The sequence below is a fragment of the Crotalus tigris genome, unplaced genomic scaffold, assembly GCF_016545835.1.
Source record: "Crotalus tigris isolate CLP2741 ecotype Arizona unplaced genomic scaffold, ASM1654583v1 scf7180000019068.10715455, whole genome shotgun sequence".
In the NCBI taxonomy this organism is placed as follows: Eukaryota; Metazoa; Chordata; class Lepidosauria; order Squamata; family Viperidae; genus Crotalus; species Crotalus tigris.
Window position 1 is genome coordinate 4,542,598 of NW_024097358.1, and position 15,518 is coordinate 4,558,115.

The window sequence follows — 15,518 nt, forward strand, 5'->3', positions numbered from 1 at the left end:
GGGTTGGCCACTGGCTGTAGATATCCCACCGGCTTTCCTGGCTGATTTTTACAAGCAGCACATACAGAACATGCCTTTATATAATGTGCCACATCTTTTCTTAATGTAGGCCACCAAAATTGGCGCCTAATTAAATGTAAGGTCTTGACGAACCCAAAATGCCCCGCTAATTGTGCATCATGGCACCTCTGAAGAACCTTGGCCCTTAAAACAAGGGGAACATATAGCTTCCTACCAAACCATGCCAACCCGTCCCTCTGAGTGAACAGCGAACAATGGGTTTGGAACCACGAATCCTGGGACAACACCTTCCTCAGTTCCACCTCAAAATTATCGAAATTGGAACGGACTCTTAGCCTACTCACCCCCTGGGTATATGGTGGCAAAATAGCCTGTACTACTTCCTCTCGTTGGCTCTCGTACTGAGGTAACCTGGACAAGGCATCTGCCAAGAAATTACGTCCCCCAGGAACATATTTAAGTCGGAAGGTGAACCGTTGAAAGTATTGTGCCCACCTCACATGCTTTGGTGCTAAGCGTCGGGGGGATTGCAATATAGCTAAGTTTTTATGGTCCGTCCATATCTCTATTTCATGTGTCGCGCCTTCTAGAAGATGCCTCCATGTTACTAGGGCCCATTTAATAGCGAAGGCCTCCTTCTCCCATATAGCCCATCTCCTTTCAGCTTCTGTCAGTTTGCGCGAGGTGTAAGCGCCTGGTTGTAAGTTTTCCTTATCATTTCGTTGTAACAAGACTGCACCCACTGCCACATCACTCGCATCAGCTTGGACAATATACTGCTTATCGGGATTTGGATGTAATAAAATGGGCTCTTGAGCAAACAATGTCTTTAAATATTCAAAAGCAGCTTGACTTTCCTTGGACCACGCTAGTGGTTGACTAGAGCGTACCTTAACTGGGGAGTTCCTCGTTTTCAACAATTCTGTGAGAGGCAAAGCCACCCGTGCAAAATTAGGGATGAACTGCCTATAGAAATTTGCGAACCCCAGGAAGCTCTGCAATTGCCGTCTCGTCCGAGGGGCCTGCCATTCGAGTACCGTCCTCACCTTTTCTGGATCCATTTCGATACCCGAAGCTGATATTTTGTATCCCAAATATTCAATACAGGTTTTATGGAATTCGCATTTCGAAAGCTTCACAAACAACTGAGCTTTAAGGAGTTTGCGTAATACTTCCCTGACTAACCGTATGTGTTCTGTCATAGTTTTAGAATATATTAAAATGTCATCCAGATAAACCAATACCCCGCGATATAGATGATCATGTAATACCGCGTTAATGGTCTGCATGAATACTGCAGGCGCTCCTTTAAGGCCAAATGGCATAACAGTAAACTGGAAACAGCCTAAAGGGCAGTTGAATGCGGTCTTCCACTCATCCCCCGGCTTTATTCGGATGCGATAATAAGCCTCCCGTAAGTCAAGCTTAGTAAACACCCTCCCTTGGGATAAATGAGATAGCATGTCCTTTAACAAGGGTAATGGATACATATTTTCGGTGCTCACCGCATTTAACCCCCTGAAATCCACACACAACCGCAACCCACCATCCTTTTTCCCTTGGAATATCACTGGGGCCGCTATTCTCGATCGGGCCGGCTCTATAAACCCCCGTTCCAGGTTAGTATCAATATACTTCCTTAGTTCCACCAACTCCTTAGGTGACATGGGATACATCCGGGGCTTTGGCAGCTTCGCCCCCGGTATGATGTCTATTGCACAGTCCGTGGAACGGTGTGGTGGCAACGTATCACACTCCCGTTCGCTGAATACCTCCTTTAGATCGTCATACTCCACAGGGAATAGCCGTGCCGTCCCGGTAGCTTCCACTGCTACCTTACTTCTTTCCATGTGTTGTGTTTCCCTAAGGGGTGATTGTTTCTGTGGCTTCTTGTCTCCAGGGTGGACTGTCCCGAACTCAAACCCTGTCTAGGTGGGATCGGGCACTGAGCCACCCTGTGACCCGGTTTGTTACACCTATAACATCGGAAAGTCCCCCTGGACACCCCAGGTGGAACTGTTTGAACTGGTACGCCTAACGCCCTTGGTTTATTTGCCGCTTGCGGAACAGATGCCGGAAGTAGGGCGGATGCTCTTGGCGCCAATTCTTGTAGTCCTGCATGGAGTTCGGTTACAGTCTTATACCATTCAGGTAAACGGGAGGGCACTCCTCTTACCAAACAAGCCTGGCGGAGTTCTACATCCAAGCCCTGCCTGAAATAATGTACCAGTAATTTCTCTGGCCAGGACCGCAACCGACCCGCCACCCGCTGAAATTCTTTAATGAATTCCCTCACCGGTCTCCCTCCCTGCCTCAGTGTCACTATTTCAGCTTCCGCTCTCTGAGCTCTGGTGGAGTCTTCGAACCTAACTTACTGTCACCCCGTCTTTGGCACCCACTCCAATAAAAGAAGCACCTCGCCAGGAACGGAGAACACCCAGTTTATTATGCACGAACAAACGGAATAAAGTCAGCACTGACGATGTATACACCCATTCCCTTTTTATACAATTACTGAAACCGCGCCTAAACCACACCCCCTATCACCGCCCATACACCCAACGTCCCAAATGTTGCTTCGTCATCCTGACCTAAACGTTTCCCGACGCCCCGGCCGCTTCCCGACGCCCCAGCCGTTTCCCGACGATTCGCGACTCTTCAGTAGTTCCTAACAATGTCTGGTAATGCGTCCGCGGTCTCCTCCAGCCGCGCATGCCCCGTTGATCTCCAACAGTCCCTGGCGTCTGCGCATGTGCACCCACCGGCCGGCTGTCACTCCGTAAGACAGATTGTTGGCTTCCCCGGCGCGCTCGGCTGTCCGTTTACATGGCGGGCCGGCTATAAGTTGTTCCGGGCGGATGTCTGCTGCTGCATTCAGGGTAGGCGGCCCGACACAGGTTGTTAAGTTGCATCTGGCTTCCCTCCATTGACTTTGCTTGTCAGAAGGTCACAAAAGGGTGTCACACGATCCCGGGGACACTGCGACGGTCAAAAATATGAGTCAGTTGCCCAGTGGCCAAATTTGGGCCACAGGACCATGGAGATGCCACAACCGTTGCAGGTGTGAGAAATGGTCATCACTCACTTTTTTTTCGGTGCCGTTGTAACTTTGAATGGTCACAAAATGAACTGTTGTTAAGTCGAGGACTGCCTGTAATTCTTCCAACCCTAAACTGAATATTTCATTGGTTGGCTTCAGGTTGCACGTCATCCCAAAAGCGGACAAACTGAATCGTGACTTAGCATCATGCATGAACTCAGTCTTTGCCACGGCAAAAGAGAAGAATATCTTGGAAATTCGTTAAGGATTTGAAATTTGAGGTTTTTCTGAACTAGAGTCTCTTCTACCAGGTGTGCCCTAGCCGGCGTTCTTCAAAAATTCAGTCCTAATGACTCTTTCTGTACTCTGAAATTGCCACTTGAGGCCCTGCGTAAATTAATCTCAGATATAAAGGTCGTGGGCTTTTAAAGCAAACTTGTTATAATAATAAAAGTTGGAAGGGACCTTAGAGGTCATCGAGTCCAACCCCCTGCTCAGGCAGGAAACCCTACACAATTTCAGACAAATGGTTGTCCAGTCTCTTCTTAAAAACTTCCAGTGTTGGAGCATTCACCGCTTCTGGAGGCAGGTTGCTCCATGGTTAATTGTTCTAACTGTCAGGAAGTTTCTCCTTAGTTCTAGGTTGCTTCTCTCCTTGGTCAGTTTCCATCTGTTGCTTCTCATCCTGCCTTCAGGCACCTTGGAGAATAGCTTGACTCCCTCTTCTTTGGGACAGCCCCTGAGATATTGGAAGACTGCTATCATGTCTCCCCTCGTCCTTCTCTTCGTTAAACTCGTTCTTATATTTTTACCGTGGTGGTCTTTGCATTATACTTAAATCACCGTGTGGTTTAAGTATGCTGGCTAGGGAATTCTGGGCTCTGGGGTCCACATCTGTTAAAATTGCTGAGGTTGAGAAATCCTGATTTAGCCTAATGCATTTTGGCCCAGTAGATGATAGTTTCCTCTTAGGCAGAAATCATTTTGTTTTTTTATAAAAAAATTTATTAATTTTTTTTTCATCAACATATGTTAATTTTTCCTATCAACGTTGTCTGGAGTTTGCTATGCTAATACATGTTCAATTCAAATGTTCATTTTGTCTCACACTTTTTTCTTCTGAGATGTCAAATTTGAAACAGCTTTATATGGCTGGGGTATTTCTAGATTTTCCTTGGGCACAGTTGCTGCCTTTAACCACAGCTTGGTTTATCGTTCCCTGCAACGTGATTTGGTATTGATTTGGTTTGTGTTTTCCCTCTGTGTGTCACCATGAGAGACTCTTTTGATTGCAACGGGTTCCTACCGAAAATTGAATTTAAAGCAATCTTACTTATAAGACGTGATTTGCTGAAAAAATATGTTTCTCTTTGAAAGTTGGTTTCCGGCACCCAGTGCTGTAACTGCACCCAACTTCTGAAGTGGGAGAAGTTTTGGAGTGCCAGGAATGTACAAGGACTGTTGTTTAGAATTGTTCTTTGGGGGGGTAGGAAAGGTTGGTGAAGTTTTTGTCAAACACCTCTTTAAAGTCTCCTTCGAGGCGAGCTGGATTCCTGCTGACCTTGCCAACAAGTCTGCACAGTTTTCTTGGCAACAACATGGACATGCTTTACAAATTCTGAGATTTGTTGGCTTTTGTTGGCTTTCCAGTCTAGCCTACAGCATCCTGACAATCCTCCCATCCAAATTCCGATCAAGCCTCATTCTGCTTAGATTTCAAGCCTAAACAAGTTCCACCCTGTTCTGCTATTTTCCTGGTCCACACAATTTGCTGGTTGACTGACTTAGAGCAGTGGTTCTCAACCTGTGGGTCGGGACCCCATTTGGGGTCGAACGACCATTTCATGGGGGTCACCAAACAATGCAGTCCGCCATTTTTCCCCCCTTTTCCTTAGCTGTGCTACTCCCTTTTATTCTATTGGCTTTTGAAAGCCAATAGAATTGACTCTCTTGAAGAAAAGGAAGGAAAGAAAGAAAGAGGAAGGAAAGAAAAAGAAAGAAAGAGGAAGGAAGGAAGGAAAGAAAGAAAAAGGAAGAAAAGAAAGAAAGAGGAAGGAAGGAAGGAAAAAAGAAAGGAAGGAAGAAAGAAAAAAGAAAAGGAAGGAAGAAAAGAAAGAGGAAGGAAGAAAGAAAAAAGAAAGAAAGAGAAAGAAAAGGAAGGAAGGAAAGAAAGAGGAAGGAAAAAAGAAAGAAAGAAAAAGGAAGGAAAGAAAGAAAGAAAAAGGAAGGAAGGAAGAAAAAAGAAAAAGAAAAGAAAGGAAGAAAGAAAAAGAAAGAGGAAGGAAGGAAGGAAGGAAGGAAGGAAGAAAGAAAGAAAGAAAGAAAGAAAGAAAGAAAGAAAGAAAGAAAGAAAAGGAAGGAAAAAAGGAAGGAAGGAAGGAAGAAAAAAGAAAAGAAAGGAAGAAAGAAAAAGAAAGAGGAAGGAAGGAAGGAAGAAAGAAAGAAAGAAAGAAAGAAAGAAAGAAAGAAAAGGAAGGAAAAAAGGAAGGAAGGAAAAAGAAAAGAAAGGAAGAAAGAAAAAGAAAGAGGAAGGAAGGAAGGAAGGAAGGAAGGAAGAAAGAAAGAAAGAAAGAAAGAAAGAAAGAAAGAAAGAAAGAAAGAAAGAAAGAAAGAAAGAAAGAAAGAAAGAAAGAAAGAAAAGGAAAAAGGCGCGGGAGGAGAGGAGGACAGAGAAAGACCGAAGGGGCTGGCACCCCTCACTCACTCTTAAGCTTTTCTCTTCCAAAGCGGATTTAGTCTTATGTAATTAGCCCCTAGCAGCCTTGCCTGCCCACCAGAAGGGAACCCGTCTCCGATTCCGCCCGCGCGCAACGCCGAGGAGAAGGAAGCCTCCCGGTCCCACGCAGCAGCGCCGTCTCACCCCCCCCCCTCACCACCACGGCCGGGAACTTGCCAGCAGCTCCTCGGCGGCGGCTCAGGATCGCGCGCAGCCGGAGCGCCCGGCTTGGAACGGTCCGCCCCTGGCCCCGCCTGCCCGCCGCCGCCGCCGCGTGCTGCCGGCTTCTCTCCGCCCCGCGAGTGGGAGGCGGCTGCGGACGAAGCAGGTGGGACGAGCCGCTGGAGCCGCCGCTGCCTGCCTGCCCGCCCGCCCGCTTTCCTTCGCCCAGCCGGCCCTTCCCGACCGCGCGGATCTCCCCGGAGGCGCTTCGAGGGCCAGGGCAGCGCAGAGCGCAGAGCGCAGCGCCGAGTCTGGAGCCAGGCCGGCGGGCGCCTCCGTGGCGAGAGGGCGCGCTCCTCCGACGGCTGGATGTGCGAGGTCGGGACGCGCCCCGCGCTGGCCGGCGACGAGCGAGGGGCCGAGGAGACCCTGCCGGCTGGCGCGCTCTCGCCGCCCGGCTTCGCGCCCGGAGACAAGTGCCGGGAGATGGGGTGAGTCGGAGCTCCGAGCGCGTCGGCGGGACCCGCCGGGCTGGGCGCTCGCTCGGGCGGAGAGCCCGGAGGGGCGTCTGGAGGGCGGGCGGCAGGGGTGCCCGCCCGGCCGCCCCTTCCCTCCGGGGGGAGTCCGGTCGGAGTTGGCGGGAAGGCCGCCTTCCCCGACCCGGAGACCCCGGGTGCGCCTCCTGGCGAGCTGGACCGCCCTTCCCGTTGCTCTCAGCCGGCGGAGCTCTCCAGCCGGCGCTTCCCGGGCGCCTTCCACTCCGTCCCGCCCGGGAAGCGCGGCGTCCCCTCTCTCCGTCCAGTTCAAGAGCGCGTCTTGGGTTGCCGCCGAAGGAGCCCACCCGAGCCCGGGCGAGGGGAAGCTGTGCGGCCCTCCAGATGTTGCCCCCCCCCGTCGCTGGCAACTCGCAGAAGAGATGCCGGGGCTTGGAAGGGCATCAACATCTGGAGGAGGGGGCGCAGATCTCTGGCGGACGGTCCTGGGTGCTGAAACGGTGCCGGGAAGAAGCGAGGCGTCCTGTGATTCCCGAGGCGGCTGGGCGCAGGGGGCACGCCACGTTTAGCGATGGAGAAACTTTAAAATAATTAAAAAAAAAAAAACCTGGTTTGTCGTGTTGCCAGTTTACCGTTCAGGCAAGGCAGCTCTCCAAGGCGGAGGCTCCGTGAGGCTGGAGCGCCCTTGGCCAGTGAGCACCAAGCCTGGTCTCTGGACCTGCGGGGGGGCCCCGCTTCCCTTCCCCTCCCCTCCCCTCAGCAGATTTCAACCAGCAACCCTCTCCGGGGTTAAAAGAGGGCTTACTTAAAGCAGGGGATTTTTTTTATGCTTAGGACCTGGAAAGAGCAGGTAAGATGGCAAGCAGGTGCTTTCCAGAGAGCTGAAGCAAGGGTGGAGAAAAGGCTGTAATTGAAAGGGTGGGGGTGGGATCCCCCCTCCCACACCCCCAGATTACTAGCGTTATCGGATTGAATTCCTTTAGTTCAGTGGTTCTCAACCTTTCTAATGCCGCGACCCCATAATACAGTTCCCCATGTTGTGGTGACCCCCAACCACTTATACATCACCGGGTGCCAGGGGCGTGGCCAAAGAAAAGGGGGGGGGGAAATGGCGGACAGCCTTGTTTGGCGACCCCCATGAAATGGTCATTTGACCCCAAATGGGGTCCCGACCCACAGGTTGAGAACCACTGCTTTAGTTGTATCACAAAACAAGTCAGCAGCTGAAGCGTTGCTAGAATCTGTTGGGAGGTTTAAGCCATGATGAAGTCCTGGTGGGTTTCACTTAGATAAGAAAGAGGAGAGAAGAGGACAAATTGGAGTGACTGCTGGGTGAAGTAAGGATAGCGGGCAAAGTCTGGACTCTCTCATGAAAATATTGATGCATTGGGGTGTATTGTTCTTCCTCTTTCTTCCCTTGGTATATATGACTCTCACGATGCCTTTGTAAAAGAGATTAGGCTGAGAACCCACCGCTGATCTGAATTCTCTCTGTGAGTTTTAAATAGAAGTAGATTTGGGGACCCCTTACTAGCTCTGCATCCTGGCAGTCTTGATGACTGAATCCTTCCTTTCTAACTCCCGCCCATGGTTGGCATCTCATTTGAGGCAATTGTCTTTCTGCAAATTCCAATTTAGCACTGCAGCTCTCGCTTACAGTTTTTGTTTACCCCTCCTAGTGAATTTGTTGGATCAGACTGCCAGTTCCGGTACCGCAAGCCAGGATTTGCAGGGCTGGCTACGAGCTCTGAGAATCGTCTTTTAAGAATGCCAGCTTGTTAAAGGCTGCCGGGCCGAGTTGACTTGGAGGAGCCCTTGAATGCAATTTGATTTGTTTCCAAATAAACTGGCGTAGGAATGAATGGTGCATGGTGCCGGACAAAAAAAAAAACTAATTGCAGACTGTCACCCTCCCGTTTATTTATTTATTAAATTTATGCGCCATCTGCTTCACTCTCCAGAATGATTCTGGGTAGCTTACAATGGCATAAAAGCCCAAGGATCAAAAGCATTAGTTTTCCTTAGGTTCTCTTTAGAACTCTGAGTTCCCCAATGGCTGTTTTGTCCAGTCTGAGCAATGCAGTTTCCAAACTTTTCAAAGTAGCTTGCAAAGGTAAGTAGGTGTGTGTGTCCATCCATGTGCAAAAAAGAAAAAAAAACGTGTTTAGCCAGGTATACTGTATCTGAATAGTAATTAGGGTTGTAGGAATTATATCCCAGGTAATTATATCCAGGTGGGCACTTCTCAGATCTTGTGATCCTTTATTGTTACCTTGCGCTCTATCTCTTCAGAAGCTTCTTCTGACTCCAGACAAGAGTCTCAGGAAGTTTTAAAGCTATGAACCGGAAGACTCATCCAGGCTAGGGCATTAAGGTTGTGTTGAACTAAGACTGGGGAGATGCTGGTTCAAATCCCTGAATCAGCCTGAAGCTCTCATTGAGGAAACTTTAGCCAATCACCAAACCTATTTATTTTTTCCACAAGTACATCTTCTGTGCTTCCTCCAGAAGCTCATTCATGATGATGATGTTGGAAGGGACCTTGGAGGTCATCTAGTCCAACCCCCTGCTCAGGGAGGAAACCCTATACCTTTTCAGACAAATGGCTGTCCAGTCTCTTCCTAAAAACTTCCAGTATTGGAACATTTACAACTTCTGGAGGCAGGTTGTTCCACTGGTTAATTGTTCTCACTGTCAGAGAAGTTTCTCCTTAGTTCTAGGTTGCTTCTCTCCTTGATTAATTTCCATCCGTTGCTTCTTGTCCTGCCTTCAGGCGCTTTGGAAAATAGCTTGACTCCCTCTTCTTTGGGGCAGCCCCTGAGATACTGGAAGACTGCTATCATGCCCCCCCCCTCGTCCTTCTCTTCATTAAACTAGACCTACCTAATTCCAGCAGCCGTTCCTTATGTGTTTTAGCCTCCAGTCCCCTAATCATCTTTGTTGCTCTTCTCTGGATGCTTTCTAGAGTCTCAGCATCTTTTTTACATCACGGTGACCAAAACTGGATGCCGTATTCCAAGTGTGGCCTTACCAAGGCCTTGTAAAGTGGCATTAACACTTCACGTGATCTTGATTCTATCGCTCTGTTAATACTACCAAGACTTAAGCATGCATGTGCATGTATATGCTTAGCTGTGGTTTAAGGCAGGGGTCCCCAACCCCAGGGCTGTGGACCGGTTCCGGGCCGTGGCATACCAGCAACCGGTCCGCGCAAACAAGCGGGATACTGGCAGTACAATAAACCACGCCCCCTCCGGTCCATGGAAAAACCTCTCTCCATGGAGCTAGTCCCTGGTGCTCAAAAGGTTGGGGGCCTCTGGTTTAAGTGTTGCATGAATCCAGCTATTGTGGTTTGTTTATCAAAATTCATGACTCAGTGTGCGATGCGTAATGTTTCTTCTCTAGGGGCTTTAGAGCTGAGAGTCTAATCTATTTCTGCCCAGAGCTCCTGGAACATAAATATAAGGACTTAATAAGAGGCAGCTGACAAATATATGGATTCCTCTGCTTGTATTTCCACTTGGATCAGGCTAACCCATCAGGATAATGGCAATCACCTTCTGTTTTATGGCAGTTTTTCTAAAATAATATCCCTTGATTAAGTAACAAGAATGACTGGTCAGTTATAGTTTGTGTTATTTTGTCAAGTCCAGGCATGCGTTTGTGTTAGTGCTGAATTGGTTCCCAGGGCTAAAAATAATAATAATAAAAAAATTGCCTCCCGGATATGGATTCTTGAAGTGGAAGTCAATGGCTCTTCAGATAATTGGATTGCTTGATTTTGCTGGCTGGTTGGATACCTTATTATTGGTGCTCCAAAGGAGCCCTTGGGAATTCTAGTTCAGGGGTCTCCAAACCTGGCCCTTTTATGACTTGTGGACATCAACTCCCGGAATTCTGGGAGCTGAAGTCCACAACTCATAAAAGGGCCAAGTTTGAAGACCCCTAGTCTAGTTACCTCGCTGGTTCCTATAAATCTGCTTTCAAAGGCAAGTCTGGTGCAGAATCAATAAGATTTTTTCCTAGCATTGAAACAAGCAGAGCAGTTCAAAAATTTTGGGATGCATTTCCATTTTGGGCGCAGAGCCGGAATTTTGCAATGAAGAATGGAGTGTTTTTTTTTTTTGAATTTGGAACAGTTTTTTAATTCTAACAATTAAAAAAAAAATCGCCAGAGTTACATGCAATGGATTAGCTGGGGTTTCTTGTTTTCCCTCCATCTTTTTTCTTATTGTCAGTGAAAAAATACAGATGGGATTTTAAGAAAAGAGGACAACATCCCCGGAGAAAAAAGGGTGAGAAAGAAACTCAAACTAGCCCCATTTTGATTTTGCTTAGTATAAAGTGGGACAGAATTTCTTGTTTTAGCTTGCTACAATAAAAAGCATTCCTGCAACACTTACCATGTCTGCTTCTTGCCTTGGCTACCTCGAAGAGCTGGTGTATTTCTTTTTTTTCCCCATTTTTTTTTAAAAAAACTTGTTTTTAAATACAGGTAGTCTTCTGAATTTTGATCACGTGGTCCTGAGGATGCTGCAGCAGTCACGTGACAAATGGTCATAAGTCACTTTTTTCCCATGCCGTCGTAACTTTGAACGGGCAGTAAATGAACTTTTATAAGTCGAGGACCACCTGAATGTCCTAGAGCAGTGATGGCGAACCTTTTAGAGACCCGAGTGTCAAAACTGCAACCCAAAACCCACTTATGCATCATCGGGTGCCGGGTGGGTGTGGCCCATTGGATGGGCGTGGCCCATTGGGTGGGCGTGGCTGCGGTGGCAACAGCAGACTGGGTGGGACTAAAAAGTTCAATCAATCAGTTCCAACTTTGCAAGATCTTTTTTTTTCCCCGCGAGAAGTTGAAATTGATGGATTGATTGATTGAGCCTTTTTTTTTTGCACACAGCAGCAGAAGCCTCAAGCGAAAAGGTTTTATAAAACCCAGCTGAAGGCCTAGGACTGGGGCGACGGCACGCGTGCCCACAGATTCCTTTCTACTAACCTGTGATTCCTTCCTACTATGTAAAGCCCAACACAGATGCGCAGGATCTAGGAAGCAACCATTTACACAGACTTCAGCTAACTTTTTCCAACTTTGGCCCGAGATGGATATAGAATCCTGTAAGAGAACTTTCCAAACCTCCTTTATAGTTAAGTCCATTAAGGTGGAATTTCCTTACAAACTGCAATGTTTCCTCACGGCTTTTTTGTCACTTTGGCAAAAGTTGCTGTTTGTAAGACAAGCGCTGGCAGACTCGCTTTTATGTCTTGGGTATTGGTGTCCCCTTTGCTTCCATTCCTTCCCAGACTCCCCCCCCCACTCCCAATCTCCAATGTGTTCTTAGAAATGCTTCCGTTAGAATACAGGTAGTCCTCGGCTTACCACCGTTCCTTTAGCGACCGTTCAGAGTTACGATGGCACTAAAACAAAGGGACTTATGACCGTTTTTCACAGTTGCAACCTTTTGTAGCATCCCCACGACCCCGTGATCAAATGCTTGGCAACCCTGGTTCATAGTTATGACCGTTGCTGTGTCCCAGGGTCCCTTTTGCGACCTTCGGACAAAGTCAATGGGGAAGCCGGATTAGCCGAAAAACCGGGTTACTAAATCATCAACTGCAGCGTTTCACTTAACAAGGGAGGCAAAAACAGTCATAAAATGGGGCAAAACCCACTTAACAAATGTCTCACTTAGCAGCATAAATGTTGGGAATGTTGAATGAAACCGGTTCCAAGAAGGATGTCTCTCTGGTAAGGCCACACTTGGAATACTGCATCCAGTTTTGGTCACCACGATGTAAAAAAGATGTTGAGACTCTGGAAAGAGTGCAGAGAAGAGCAACAAATAAATAACACTCCTGGTTTTATTAACTTTATTAACTCCCTGAGATAAATTATTATTATTATTATTATTATTATTATTATTATTATTATTATTATTATTATTATAAAAAACACCCACATGCACACATAGCTTGACAAGCTGATAATGTAAAAGGTCATACAGGGATAATCCTTCTGAATAATTAAAAGCAACTTGGAAGCTACTGATTTATTGCTTTAATTAGTTAATTCACATTAACTAATTGTTGCATTTAGACAGTTGGTGGCAAGAGCTATTTGCGTGTAAGTAATCAGAATGCAGATGTGCATTTTCCAGGGATTTTGTTTTAGCCTTGAGGTCCTTAGGAAAGCTTCAAGCTTAATTAGTCTTCATTGGAATTAAGTTCCACTCCAGATGACAAAACCGGCTTTTAAGGACTGGATGTTCCATAGGACTATTCTCTCCTATCTTTCACAACTGGGCTGCATGTAGTGTTTTGCACATGACACAAACGCCATTAATCCTGCTTCTAGGAATCTATACAGGTGAGTGTGACTAGCAGATTTGTAAGTTCAGAAATGCCCATTGGAAACCCAAGGCTGGCAACATGTTCTTCTCCTGGATACCTTTGAGGAATGTTATTCAGTAATACCTTAGATATGGAACAATTCTTATGCTAGTTGTTGGGCAGAAATGTTGCATTCCAGTAGCTGAAATATGAGTCAGTTGCTAAGCACCTGAATTTTGATCGCCTGGCCATGGGGATGCTGCAACGGTCGTAAGTGTGAAAACTGCTCATAAGTTAGGGGTCTTTTTTCAGTGCCGTTGTAACTTTGAGTGCTCCCTAAATGAACTGTTGTAAGTTGAGGACCCCGCTTGTATTGCTTTGGTTCTCCTGGGTTTTAGGAAGGCTGGCAACACGGGACGACTGGATGGATGGTTTGTCTGCAAAGTGCGTCTGCTACTGTGCATCTTTTGGTTTGGAACACTACTCAACATATGTCCTTAATCTTGCCAGTTCTGTTCTCCGGAAAATAACCCAGTTAACTGTGTTGAGCCAAAGGAGATACTCAAAAGCGGAATTCTGTGCCAAAGGAAAGTGGCAGGTTGACAATCAGGATGACTTCCTCATGACATTTTCCTTTGGCAGTTGAATTAGAGTCACTTTCCAGTATTTGAAGAAGGAAATAGTCTCTTCCTAAATTAAAGGGAGACGTGTAAGGGACTTAATGATTTGAAAGCACCTCTTTCCGGTGACACATGTTGAGTGGGCAAAACAATATTGGCTGGTCTAAGCTCCTGAATGTTCTATGGTTCAGACTTTCCGATCATGGAGAGAGAACCTGTCTGTAGCATTTTGGAGACATTCAGAAGGTTTATCTGCCTGGCCTCCAGAAGTAACCAAGATAGGTCTTCAGGAAAGTGAAGGGGAGGGGGATGTCTTTGCTTTTTCTCTGAAATGTTCTGAAATTTCTTAAGATGATGCTTAAGATGTTGAGAGTTTGGGAAAAAAATCAGAGAAGAGCAACTAAGATGATCCAAGTCCTGGAGACTAAAACATACGAAGAATGGCTGCAGGACTTGGGTTTGGATAGTCTAAAGACAAGAAGAAATAGGGGAGACATGATAGCAGTGTTCCAGTATCTGAGGGGCTGCCACAAGGCAGAGGGGGTCAGGTTGTTCACCAGAGCACCAGAGGGAAGGATGAAAAACAATGGTTGGAGACTGATCAAAGAGAGAAGCAACCTGGAATTAAGGAGAAACTTCTTGACAGTGTGGACAATCAACCAGTGGAACAGCTGGCCTCCAGAAATCGTGGGCGCTCATCACTGGAGATTTTTTTTAAAAAGACTAGACATTCACCTGTCTGAGACAGTAGAGGTTCTCCTGCTTGAGCAAGGGGCTGGACTAGAAGACCTCCAAGGTCCCTTCCAGATCTATTCTATTCTAGATTTCGCCCGATTGCATTGCTAGGAACAGAACAGCAAAGAAAAAGAAGCATCTTCTCTTTGATTCTGATCTTTGCTAGGATTTCAGATTTCTGCCTTGTCCGCTCACATTTTCTTCCTCTTGGGTCTCAGGTGTGGCTGGTACCTTACCGGTGATTTTGTGTTACGCATCTGCTCTACGAAGAGCCCTCGGAGACTTGCCTGTGAATTATAAATATGCCTCTGCATGCTTCCCCGCTTCTGCCACAGGCAGCCTCACAACTCTTGTGATGTGTCTGCCTTGGTGTTCTTGGGGCCTCTGCTGACCCAGACTAGATGGTCCTTTCTGGAGAAGAAGACATATGGAAGCCTCCTGCAGCCTTCCGGCTGGGTGGCATTATAACTCACATAACTCCGAGTCAGCAAAGGGTGAGGTTGTGGAGGTTGTGATGGTGCACAGACATTTGTTGGAAGAAATGAGTCATGCCTGCTTCTTGTCAGTCTGGCTTTGCATGAAATTGACCAGGGATCTGGGACATTGATTAAAAGCTGACAGTTTTTTACCCAAAGCCCTGAGATGTAACTCATTCTTTGCAAATAGACAACCTCCTCTGACTGTGTTCTAATCAACACAACTGGAACAACGTTCCCCTTAGGCTTGCGGACACCCTCCCCATCTCACCCTCCCCGTCTTTAAATCAGTTGGGCTGAGAGAGAGGGGGGCTAGCCCAGGGGTCTGCAACCTTGACAACTTTAAGACTTGTGGACTTCAGCTCCCAGAATTCCTCAGCCTGGCTGAGGAATTCTGGGAGCTGAAGTCCACAAGTCTTAAAGTTGTCAAGGTTGCAGACCCCTGGATTAGCCCAAAGATGGCTTTCATGCCTAAGGCGAGACTAGAACTCAAGAGTCTTCTGGTGATTGGCCCAAAGTCACCCAGCTGGCTTTCATGGGACTAGAATTCTCAGTCTCCTGGTTTTTAGGCTAGCTCCTGAACCACTATACCAAACTGGCTTATTCTAATGTTCTTGCTCGTCTAATGTCTGTCCCACACCCTGGTCCAGATCTCAACTGAAAGAGATCTAGACCAGGATTTCTCAACCTCAGCAACTTTAAGATACGGGATTGGCTAGGGAATTCTGGGAGCTGAAGTTCAAACATCTTAGAGTTGTTGAGACAGATAAACCCTCATTTAAATTTCTTCCCATTCCCTCTGTAATCATAACCCAACACACCTCTACGACCTTACCTAAACAAGGTAGATTGAATGCAGAACAATAATTGTATGAATCAGCTGGATGTCTTGGGGAGGTGTGTACCGACCCCATCTTCAAG

General features: G+C 47.0%; 1 protein-coding gene across 4 annotated transcripts in view; it reads left to right on the forward strand.

Annotated features, from left to right (window-relative positions):
• The first annotated feature begins 5,975 nt into the window (after positions 1 to 5,975).
• Positions 5,976 to 15,518, forward strand: part of HOMER2 (homer scaffold protein 2) — a 68,145-nt gene continuing 58,602 nt past the window's right edge. For 3 of the 4 annotated variants that reach the window (XR_005558598.1, XR_005558597.1, XM_039358820.1), the window contains exon 1: positions 5,978 to 6,430. Coding sequence is in view for 2 of the 4 variants with exons in the window: in XM_039358820.1 (XP_039214754.1) it covers positions 6,309 to 6,430 (122 nt within the window). In the remaining 2 variants the exon portion in view is untranslated. Of the gene's footprint in view, positions 6,431 to 15,518 lie in introns of all 4 variants that reach the window. The other variant, XM_039358821.1, reaches the window with a different exon arrangement.